General features: G+C 36.0%; 1 protein-coding gene across 29 annotated transcripts; it reads right to left on the bottom strand.

The window, feature by feature from the left end:
* Nucleotides 1-2,578: 2,578 nt before the first annotated feature.
* Nucleotides 2,579-10,676, bottom strand: LOC105421388 (uncharacterized). Of its 29 annotated transcripts, none has more exons than XR_016051390.1 (6): nucleotides 9,960-10,676; nucleotides 8,828-9,858; nucleotides 8,060-8,096; nucleotides 5,875-6,111; nucleotides 5,665-5,712; nucleotides 2,579-3,263 (listed from the first exon to the last, which is right to left on the bottom strand). XR_016051390.1 is itself a non-coding variant. In XM_020673338.2 (6 exons), exons 2-6 carry the CDS (start codon nucleotides 9,138-9,140, stop codon nucleotides 2,832-2,834), a joined length of 1,065 nt encoding a protein of 354 aa, XP_020528997.1. In that variant the 5' UTR covers nucleotides 9,141-9,858; nucleotides 9,960-10,676; the 3' UTR covers nucleotides 2,579-2,831. The 29 variants fall into 29 exon arrangements, 26 of the variants coding, with proteins under 26 accessions (XP_020528997.1, XP_088717152.1, XP_088717138.1 ...); XM_020673338.2 differs by having other exon boundaries at nucleotides 5,875-6,114; nucleotides 8,065-8,096; XM_088861026.1 differs by having other exon boundaries at nucleotides 2,579-3,273; nucleotides 8,065-8,096.
* Nucleotides 10,677-12,142: the final 1,466 nt, after the last annotated feature.

The raw sequence follows: 12,142 nt of genomic DNA, 5'->3' as shown, positions 1-12,142 counted from the left end.
AACTGATAAATTTTGTTCATGCATGCAGAGCAACGAATTTGGATGCTGATATGCTGGCAAACAAGGTGTCGATGCCAGTGAGTTGATAATTGTGCAAACAAGGGGAGTAAGAAATGGAAAAGAGATGGACGTTAGTTGTAATTTGATTCAGCAATTTTTTGTTTTTTGTCCCAGTACCTTTTACTAATTTGTAACATGTAGTAGGAATTGATTTTTTTTTAATTTTTGTAATTTTGTTTGGTTTCGGATGGTTACTGTCTTAGTAACTGAATAATGGGTTGTAATATTGAGGAAGGTAAAGAAAAAAAGAAAGTTGTGATTCTTGACAAAAGGAGATTAAAAAGAAAAAGAAAAAAATAAAAAAGGGGCCTACAGGTTTCTAGCTCGTGTGATTGAACTAAAATTAATATTTGTGAGGAATCTATGTTTATTTTAGAGATAGATTTTGGATCTAAAAAACGGGCTTTGAAGATAGAAGTTGGATCCAAAATTCACATGGCGATATTCTTGATGAAGACATAATGTATAAATTGGAGGCAGGCACAGTTACTAAGAAGTTCCAAAAGCCAAGTAATTCTGTAGCTCTGGCAGGTTGGTCAAGTTAAAATCCGATAGCAGAGCATTAGGCAATCTAGACCCAACTGGTCTTGGAGGCCTCATCCGGGATGAGGCAGGTAGAGTTTTTAATTTCGTATTCAAGGTCCTGTGGTGTTTTTACATCCACTCAAGTAAGGGGTGCAAAATGTTTCTAGACCATCATAAAGTTATCTTTGAGGAAGATTTGGCAAATGTAAATCTCCATGCAAATCTCCCTAACACTGGAGATTCTCCATGCGCATCTCCCTAGCACTGGAGAGGAGTGATGATGAATTTGTACATATTTTAATCCAAAGAGAAGCACTCTTCATGCATATTAGCAAGAAGAGAAACCAAGAGGTTGAATCTTTGGCTATATGGGGGACACACCACCATCATCATCATCATCAGTCTTTTTCTAACTATTTGGGGTTGACTATATGAATCCCGATCCGTCATTCTGCTCTATCAAGGGTCATACTTTTAGTGAGGCCATAAATTGTCATATTTTTTCTCACTACTTTCAACTATGTTCTTTTGAGCCTATCCCTTGCTTTTTTTTATATTTCCACTTAAACCAACTCGTATCTCCTAATCAATGTTTTGGTCTTATCCCTTGCTCTTTTCGATGCTTCCACTTGAACCAACTAGTACCTCTTAACAAGTGTTGTCTTAAGTCTGTAGTACACATGGCACACAGTACCAATATCTTCTTATTCTCTGTCATGGGATGGAACCCTAGCTGTGAACTCCTTTTATAAGAGATGTGAACTCCTTTTATAAGAGATTAGAAGGTGACCTTCCAAGGGAATATCAAGAATGGGGGTCTCCCCTTGGCTACCTTCTCTATGTCTCCGAGCCAGTTCCTAAAGACCTTTTAGAAGAGATTAGAAGGTGACACCTCCAAGGGAATATCAAGAATGGGGGTCTCCCCTTTGCTATCTTCTCTATTTCTCCGAGCCAGTTCCTAAAGACTCCTTTCTGGTATTTCTCTTTCTATTTCTTCTTCTCTTTTACAATCCACTTTTGTACACTGCTCATTTCACAAAATTACACAGTAATATAATTTAGCTAACAATCAAAAAATAAAAGACAATCTTGATGTCCCATGATAATGAGTCTGAAAAAAGAAAGGAATTTAAACCTTAAAACTAACTTATTTTAAAGAATTAAACTCATTAGATAAATATGGCCCAAAAGTAAAATGCAAATTCATTTATTTTTACGGTTTACAATTTAATTCTATTAATGATATTTGTGATTGAGAATATCAATCTGCTAAATTTTAGATCTAAAATCCATCCTTTCAGCGAGGAAGCACCAAAACCCTGTCCTTTCTATTGGGGTATGCATCCCTATAACGCTAAACAATAGCTATCAGAATCAGATGCCGGTCCTACGGATCTGACTATTGATGGTCTAAATCAAAAACCAAATTTCGTTGAAAACATGTCAAGACCAATGTTTTTAGCAAGTTCTGGCCCCTTAAACCCTAAACAAAGTTGGGAAACCTCATTTGTAAATTATTTTATATTGTCAAATTATTCTTCATACTTTCTTCCTTTTTCTTAAAGTTTTTGTCCAAATGGCTCACCAGATATCTCAACTGGCTTGGACCATGCCCCTTGTCGCTGCTCTGGTTCTGATAACACCACGCCAAGGCACATTTAAAAAGTGGCACAAATAAGCTTAAGCATAACTCAAAGGGACCTAATCCAACACTAAATGGCATGTATACATTCTCATTTCATTAACAGTAAATAGTTGGAACCCAAAACCCTTGATTAAGCCCAAAAAAGAAAAACCAAAAGCCCAAGGAACTGTAAGGCTCATTATATTCAAGGTCTTTTGACGATGTAAACTAACAGCGCCCATAAGCACATTGAGATGCTCCAAATGAAGCCAAAAATAAATTAAACCGAGAAAAAGTGCTCCAGGACTAAAAGGCCAAAAAAAGGAAAAAAAGAAAAAGAAGGGCAACAAAAAAAAAAAAAAAATATTCTGGAGGGAGATGATAAAGTGCTATAAAAAGGGGCATAAACACCCAAAAATCCAATCATGACCCCAACCTGAAAGATCCAATTAGTAAAGCCTAATCAGTAAGTAAGAAGCCTAATCAGTACAACATTGGGTTGATGAGCTCTTTCATCTGTTTTTGAAGTAAGGGTTAAGCAAAGAAAAAATAAGAATAAAGCCTCATTTTGTACAACTACCAATTTAATTCGACATCCTCTAGGACTCTCCTCAAAAAGATGTCAACAACAGCACCGGCAGTGACAGCAACAAGAGCAAGAGGGCATGAAGCAAGAGGGCATAGAACACGACGGCATGGAGCAAGAGGGCATGGAGCAAGAGGGCATAGAACACGAGGGCATGGAGCAAGAAGGCATAGAACACGAGGGCATAGAACACTTCAGCCATTTTAGCCGAAATTTGCAATTACAACTACAGCAGCACCACCAGTTCTTTTCGGGTTGCTGAAGATTTCCCCGTATTCTTTTCAGGCGAATAGCTGTTGTTATGTTCTCCATTTCTGTGACAAATTTGTGAAGATGTTGAATATAGTCAGGGTAGAGCTCCAAATTACAATGGCCACCACCCTTGATCCAAAGGGGCTCGTATGGTTCTTTCGCAAGTTCCCATAGTCCTTTGCCATGGATCCAGTTAACTACGTCATCCTCAGTACCCTGGAAAAAGCTGCTTCATCAACAAAGAGAACCAAACATTTCCATTGAGAGAGAGGGAGCGGGAGAGGGAGAGGGAGAGGGAGAGAGGGAGCGCGAGAGGGAGAGGGAGAGGGAGAGAGTTTTCACGCATATGAAATGCAACGCCAAAGATGAATACGGCAGATCGTTTCAGGAAAGATGGAACCTCAGGAGTATATTGGTTAAGAAATACATACGCTCAGCAACCTGAAAAGAATACGGGAAAATCTCGAGCAAAAGAAACTATGGAACCATCATTCCAGCTGAAAAATGGAGAAGGTATAATACAAAAAAGACAAGATAAAAGGTTAAGAAAGTTTCTCACATAAAAAAAAGGATGATTTCCATAAGCCGAAGGACAAAAGGTTTCTAAAGTTGGGAATTTAATGTCCTTTCTTACTTAAAAGTGGTTGTTGCAAGCAACAACTGGCTAGCTGGCCCTTTTAGATTTCTATCCACTACTTATCTATGTTCCTTCTTCAAAGGAACAGGAGTGTGCTAAGGTAAGGTAATAGAAAATCGTTGAGCATAGTGGGCAGCCCCCATATTGTAGAAATGGGGGTTTGGCAAGAAATATATATTTTTAAATACAATTTAATCCTAATTTTTAGAGATTATATAATTTTTAACATGGAGATCATGAATATGAAAAAAATAAATAAATTGAAAACTAGAAATAATAATTATATTACAAAAACATTTGGACTGTTAGTTACACTTGTTTTTATACCTTTGGACCACATATTGTAGAAATGCGGTCCGGCCCACATGAAACCATTTTCCTTTTTCTTTTTCTATTATTAACTGCTAAGCATATGTTTTAAAATTAATAGAGGAAAAAATGCTATAGAGCTAACCGAAAGAAATCCTAACTAGAAATGGATACTAATTTGTACGCAATCAGCGTTCATCAATCTGAAAATTGTTATTTTTTTAAGGAAAAAAATAAGCTATCCATAACTCGTGTAAGATGCATCATAAACGAACTTCTGATGGAGGAATATCAAAGGATGAATATCCCAATCCAAAGCAGCATATCAGGATCAAATGGCTGCCAGCATTATCATGCAGAGCACTCAGATAACACTCACGTCTTTAAATACTCAGGTACATTAGTTATTGCTGGTGTTACCCGACACTTCATATCTTCTTTGGTGTCGCATGATCACCGTGTCGACACTCCCCGACACTTGTTTGACATCACTTGTTTTTAGTACCATGTTGACACTTCTTTCATAAGTGTCTTATATTAACTTGCATTTTAAATCACAACAGCTGTAAAGTTCATTTGATACAATAGCCTAGCATTTAGGCCTCTTGACGATGGTTTGCTAGGCCCTTTTTTGGCCCGAAATTTCAAAGAACCTAAATTTTGTAATCCCTGTAGGAGTAAAGTAATTAAAAAAAAAGAAAAAACAAATCGAATTTTTTGAGCCATGTGGGGGTAAAGTAGTCATCGTAACTTATATTCCAGATTCGTCTAAAATTTTGACAAAATTTTACGTTGGCGGCCTACCTAACACAACCCACCTCTTTTACCTAGGCTTGGGACAGGTTAAGGGAAAGTTTAAGTTCCTCACCTTTCTTAGATCCACGTGGGGGTAAAGTAGTATTAAAAGTAATTTGAAAATTTGAAAAGTAGTTTAGCTTATGCTAGGATTTGAACCTTTGACCACTTGAACATGGATGGCCACCAGTAACACCCTACCATGGTGACTTAATGTGAACATAATGGGATAACAAACATAATCATCTTCTTTAAAATAAAACACTGCCAAAACTCAAAAAGCTTTAAACTAACCTACCTCTTCCGCTCCACCACTTGGTGTTATAAATGGGATTGTCTACAAAGAGGTTATTTATTTTTTGTACATGGAGGTCACAATCATTCTCACTCATTAGATGTCAAATTGGATGACTTGGGGTAAGTCACGAAATTTAAGAATTTTTTTTTGGAATTTCATGTTTATTTAATCACAATCTTACAACCACCCATTTTGAAATTTAGGGGACAAGAATGATTGTGATCTCCATGTACAAAAGATAAATGGTCTCTTTGTAAATAATCCCGTTATAAATATAGGAAATTATACCATGTATCGTATTATCTTATTCAGTGGCACTTGTACCGAAGTGTCGGGGAAGCATAGGGTTTTTGGCCCAACGTACTAGACATCTAGACACATACTACTAAATACTGACACCCATGTCGGTGTCCATGATGCAATCAACATCTGTATGTGAACTCTGTGTGAAAAGTTTCCATGCATCACTAGTTTTAGAGCATCAATTTATCAAAATGGCAAACATAAGCATTATGGAAAAATAACAAGCTTTTAGATTGTTAAGAATGTATGACTACATAAACAACATAAGTACTTACATGTATTACGAGTACTGGGCACTTCACCTTTCTAATTTTGTTGATGTTCTGCACCAAAACACGTAATTATCAGCTGACAATTTTAAAGCATCACCAGAAATTTTTACTTGTAAATAAATAGATAAGGGGAGAGTTCCAAAATCAAATTGGCTACAAAAAACTGCAATCCCTTGGATTGTAGTATACAAAAATTCAGAAAATGGATCTCACCTTATAGATATCAAAGCATAAAGTGACCTTCACATGGCAGAGCACACGAAGGCCTGAAAGTATAGCACTGTGAAGGACAACACCTCTTAACCGTGGGAGTCGAGAGGCCAAATGTAGTGTGGGCCCACTTCCAACAGATTGTCCGTACAATATCAAATCTTCCTGACCAACTCCGTACTGAGTCTCAAGACATTGGTACACAGCTTCTATGTCAGCGTAAGTGTTGGATTCACTAGGCTGCTTCAGTACACAGTTACCAAATTCTTTTCAGCCACCATCTTAAGCAAAGTTATATCCAACTAAAGTGGAAGTCTTACTTAGCAACCATCTAAATCTTGCACTGTGAACATCGAAGTGATGCTAGATAGAATGATTCGCTCAATGATATGCACAGACACTATAAATAAGAATCTACCTTGGCAAATAATTAATATGTACTAAACATGAATAGGTGCTAGAGCGCTAGATTTATAAACCATTTAGAGTAAATTTCTTGCGTAAACCACAAATAAATCAATCTCATTGAAGTATAATTGTCAACTATCTCGTGAACGTTATTCACTCAATGAGTGTTGCTCTGTGGTCAACTCTTTTCTACAATTCTTTTCTTAAAGACAGGTAAGAATATAAATGGGAAACTGCAAAGGATTCAGTGCTCCACATGGATTCTTATTGCATTTGAACAAATAATGTTTCCTCTCAAGGAAATAGGTCAATATATCACAGAACTATTTCCTACAGTAACAGACATTGTTATAATTATATAATTTATATTTGAAGAAAATCAATCAGATGTCATAAGATGACCAAAATATCCAGTTTTTAAGAGCATCCACCTTCTAGAAATTTTATACAGGAGGTGTTTTGCATGTCAATATATAAAAATTAAGACACCAAAGTTCTGCAACATGAAAATCAATTTTTCATGACTGGATATATTATTATGATGCAACACAATGAAGTAAAAATAGAACAGCAAACCTCTTGCTGTTAGAACTTAATTTGGACAGATTTGCTTACTCGTTTTGCTCACTCGTTTTGCTCACCAGTATACTAAGCCAATATGGACCATCGAAATTATTGCCTCATAAATTGGAAAAGAGCACAATCATGCTCATGTACTATTTTCATTTATGATGTAAGTGCCCCTGATAATGTTTAAATTTTATCTATAAATTTTCTGAATGACCAAAACATCCTCTTTTATAAAACTCTGGTAAGAATGGCCTAGTATCAGATGGTGCATAACACTCCATTTTAATATTTAATTATTTACTTCTATTTCCAGTTGAGAATCTTATTGCAAATGTATACGATAGTTAGCTCTTCTCTTTCCTTTGTGCAAAAGATGGACCCATCCCAATTGAATGGTACTCTATCCATTGAATTTAGGAATGTCCTTATGTGGCCTCATTTCTATTGCCTAGAATATCCAAGATCTTTCCAGAAATAGAAATCATCAGAAAGAAAAAATACCCCATCTTATCGTAAATGACATCGGTGTCCCATAAAAATGTAAACATAGTTATCACACCCACGGGGGCGCGCACACACACACATATTAAATTTGTTTATGATATGTTTCATTAAACTATGACAAATGATTTGTTGTTTAAAATTGCACATTAATACCCATTACATTCTTTTTTTTGTTCATGCCTCAAACTACATTTTCACATAATCTCCAGATATGGCCTTTTTTGTTTTCATTGCACATCTCAACATCTTCTTAGAAATAGAAGAGTAACCCTAGGAGATCTTAGTCTCACTATTATAGAAAAATAGAAAAACAGCTTTTATTATCCTCCGTTTATTATCAAATAGCCACAATTTGGCAGCATTTCTACAGAAGTGGTTTCCAAAAGCGGAAGACACAAGCAAGCGGCAGTAGTAATCCCACACAAGCAGAGGAAGATATTAGTGCAACTCCTGTTTAGTGGTCCATCCAAACTGGTGCTTAGCCTTGTTCACATAAGAAAAAGATCTCAATAGGAAAGCCTAAAAGCAAGATGTCTAATCCTCCAAACAAGTCAAGACAAGTTATATAAGTTATGTTCAATGAAAGGCTTAGACAGAGAAAAAGGAAACTGCATGCCCCAAGTAGCACAAGAACAAAAACCTCAATAGGATACGAAATCTGAGGCCAAACAAATAGAGAGAAACAACATGAAAAAGAGCAGCTTACCTTACCTGTGGAAGCTCCATATCCTGAATAATCATACCTGCAGATTGAGACCAATAATAAGTTATCCAAACAAGATAAACACAGAGAAAAGAGTAGAGAGAAGTGAAGTCTGTAACGGAATGGAGCAAAAAGTAAACCAAACTATAGAGAACGCACCCCAAAGAGAGAAAATGGGCAACAAGGGATGGAGACAAGATAGTTTACTTCAGAGAATTGGAAACAACACTAATCCTACTAAAAAAGCCTCAATTGAGTAAAACCCATAGCACAAAAAGAACAATACGTTAAAAAAGAGACGATGAAAATGAAATTTTACTGTCAAGTGTAAGCTAATTCCTTAAAATGGATGAAAAGACAGAGAAAAAAAAGGAGCGTAAGATCGCATAACCATCAAAATCTAACATAAAAAACGAACCCACAAGCAAAATGTAACCACCCAAGAAAATCCGTATTATTCACACCCAAGAAAATCTGTACTATTCACAAGATATAAAGAAATATGTGAAAAAAACAAGGGTTCTTCGAAAAGATCCAGGAAAAGAACACTAATCCTTCAAATTTAAAAAACATCACATTTACATCTCATGTAAATCAGAGAAGAGAGTAAATAGCCTAGATGAAAAGAAAAGGAATAGCAATACAAGTAAGGAATAGCACAGGAAGTATAAATCAAACTGAGAAGGGCAGCGCTTTTGTCAAATAATAAGAAAAATGCACAAATAGAAGTAGAGAAAGATGAAAAGTAAAAAGTAATTGGTGCAACTTAACTGGAAAATGGCACTAACCCTATCAAATTAACCCTAAGGTTAACCTTGAGCTGGACAAATAGATCATAGAGCTGCCCCAGATCTGCCGCATTGCCATGCGAATACAAAACCGTTAATCTGGCATAAGGGTTTCTCAGATATAAAGCTACAATCTTGTTTCCATACTTGGTGTCAAGAACAAGAACATCCATCGATGAATCCCTTGGAATCCCCGAAAAAACAACCCTTCCATTCTCCTTCCTCACCTGATATGAAGGTGGATCAGGGGGAAAAAATGCAAATTTGGCTGCCAAATGTGAAACCAAACCTACCATCTTCTCCAAAAAAAATGGGGAAAAAAAATACGAAACTAAAGAAAGAAGCAACCCAAAAACTCAAAATAACAATAAAGAAAGACCCAAAAAATTCACCCAGAAAATCCCAAAGAACCACCCATTCAAGAGAAAAATGCACCTCAAATGTCCAAAGAAAAAAAGAAGATTAAGAAATACAGAACAAGAAAAAACAAGAGAGAAAAAAAACGAAAATCACCCGAAAACTCCCCTGAAAAAGAAAAAAGAAGGAAAACACAGAAATTAATCCCCCAGTGAAACCAGAAGTACCACCTCTTTTGTCACATGCCCCTTTGAACCAGAATACACTTCCCACTTATATTTTATTATCATCACAAGCACCAAAACCCATATTTTAATCCCCTTTTCCAATGGAAGATGAGAACCCCAAAAAGCTCATATTTTAATTCCCATGCTCGAATCTCTTCTCCTCGAAATCCTCAATCCATACACCATAGCTCTACATAGTACACACGCATACATGGTGACATAAATGCGCCTCTCTGCATATCACCACTTTTACTGAAAGCTAAGGTAACAGTATCCGAAACTGTTCATACCAGATAACCATTGGCATTCAAATGGTCAATGGTGGCATACATGCATTATGCCACAAAAGCATGAGTATAGCGAATGTGTGTATATGGCGATATATATATATATATATCAATGAGGGAAAACTTTGAGGTTTCTGCAACTCCTGTTTACAAAAATTTGGGGTTAACAGCATTCCTCAAATGTATACATGAGCAATGGAAAAGGAGTATGCATAAATGGAGTGAGAAGCCAGAGGTTTTGCACCTGCACGAGCAATGTAAGCTTAAAAATTAGGTTTTGCGGAGAACAACAGTTTCAGGATCAGGGAAGAAAGCCGGAGACACATCAAGCATGTATAGATGGCGAAAAACAAATGGGACAGAGATTAACGGAGATAAACAGAGGTCACAGGAGGTGCATGTACAACTGCATTATGCGTTGGGACTAAACGCTAGATCTCTGCAACTCCCAGGGCCATGCATCAATGTTAACTGGCGTTTCAGCAGAAACTTTTCGAGATAAATCCAAAATCAAGGTCTCTATTATCCAAAAATACCTCGCCTTTTTGAAACTCAGGCATTAGAAGGCAGAGAAAACGAAACCTAGGCTTGCTGCAACTTCCTGCAAACCGTATCCTCGGAAATTAAGGTCTCTGCAACCTCATGAATTCGAGGAAACGAAAGATTTCGCAGGTGAAAACCATATGTAGCGAAAAATAAGCACCTAGGGTTTCTACCACTCTCTTCGCCCTGTAACTTCAAGCAGTAGCTCGCAAGCACCGAAAAAGCAAAAAAAGACTAGGGTTTCTGAAAACCTGAGGCTTCTGCAGCTTCCTGAGCCATCATCCTCAGAAAATAGGGTTTTCAGAGGCCACAGGTGGAGACGCGCGTTGCTTCACCATTTCCAGGTGGAATTGCAGAGGACGATATAAAAAAAAAAGCGCTAGCGTTTCTTGTGTGAGAAGAGAGAGCTTTGTCGTGTGATCAGAGAAAATGGCAGACCTCTTCTTTAATTATCTGCAGAGATTTTACTGTCTAGACTCTAGAGAGAGAAACTGGAGAGAGAATGGTGTGGGAGAGAGATTTACCTTAGAGAGAGAGTGAACGATATTCTAGAGAGAGGTTAGAGAGGAAAGGTGTTTTTAGAGAGAAAACGGTGTCTTTTTAGAGAGAGAGAATGGCGTTTTTTAGAGAGAGAATGGCGTTTTTTTTAGAGAGAGAATGGATGTAGTGAAAGTTTAGAGAGATGAGGTTGATTTACGGGCAAATGTGGGTCAGATAGCGGGAAAGGCGGGTCGTGTGACTATCCGCCGCATGCTTCTCAGTTTCTCTTGGGTTTCAAAATTCAGTTGTTTTATCGGTATTTGGTCTTAAACTCCATGATTTCGTGGGACCCTCCATGCTTTTTTTTCTTTTCTCAACTATGGATTTAGTTTCTCTAGGGAATAGACTTTATGAAAACAAAGTAAACCCTATCTCTAATCTTAATCCGAAGTGTATTATGGATATTGAAAAATCTATTTTTATCCGTAAAATTTAAGGCTTTTTATAAAAATATCTAAAAAAAGTATCACAAATATATTTTAATTTTCATTTATTTAAAAAAAAATTAACTTTCATAAATCTCATCCACACTCTTTTTTACTCAATTTTAGTTTTTTTTTTTTTTTTTTTTTTACAAAAATAACATTCAAATTAGTCGTATTACCGTAAAATAAAAAAATACGCCATTTTAAATACCGTAAAAAACTAACCCATATAATATAACATTTTAAGTACGGTAAAAACAAACTCAAGTTATACGGCACTTGAAATGATCTATATTTATCTCTTTCATCCTGTTTGTATTCATGTCTTTGATCTCTTTAATTTTTTTTATGTTGATCTTTTATTTCTCTCTAATTTTTTTTATTTCTTCTTTCTGTCTCTAATTCTTTTTTATCTCTTCTTTTCTTCTCTAAATCTTTTCTCTCTCTAACAACTTGTGCGTACTATCCCCTCAAAAAACTCACTTCAACCCCATCCCCTATCAAAATTAGGCAGAGTTATTGCGTTGGAATCATGTTTGTTGAGTTGATGAAGTACGTAGAGAGAGAAATAAGAGATAAATTCTAAAAAAAATTAGAGAGAGAAAAAAGAGATAAATATAAAAAAAATTAGAAATATGAAAGAGATAAATATGAATAGGAAAAAAAGGTTTGCGACATTTTGAGTGCCATATAACATGAGTTAGTTTTTATGTTACTTTAAATGTCAAATAACACGGGTTAGTTTTTTTGGCTTTAGGGTAATACGAGACTACCGTGAAAGGTATTTTGATAAAAAAAGACGCTCAAAATTGAAGAATGGTTTATGAAAATTGAGGGTTTTTTTTTTTCTAAACAGACAAAAATTAAGGTATATTTGTGATAATTTTCCAAAACAAAATATAAAAAAATCAATTTAGTA

This window comes from Amborella trichopoda, chromosome 3 (genome assembly GCF_054954075.1).
Source record: "Amborella trichopoda isolate Santa Cruz 75 chromosome 3, AtrichopodaSantaCruz75HAP2 v2.0, whole genome shotgun sequence".
Lineage (NCBI taxonomy): Eukaryota > Viridiplantae > Streptophyta > Magnoliopsida > Amborellales > Amborellaceae > Amborella > Amborella trichopoda.
Note: the sequence above shows the minus strand (reverse complement) of the source record. Positions and strands in the feature narration are given on the sequence as shown.

Coding starts and splice junctions, on each gene's coding strand:
- LOC105421388 (XM_020673338.2), bottom strand. CDS start 9,140: ATGGTAGGTTTGGTTTCACATTTGGCAGCCAAATTTGCATTTTTTCCC. Junction 8,097..8,827: donor AGGGTTAGTGCCATTTTCCA/GTTAAGTTGCAC, acceptor CTCAATCTGCAG/GTATGATTATTCAGGATATG. Junction 5,713..5,874: donor TATGCTTTGATATCTATAAG/GTGAGATCCATT, acceptor GTTTTGGTGCAG/AACATCAACAAAATTAGAAA.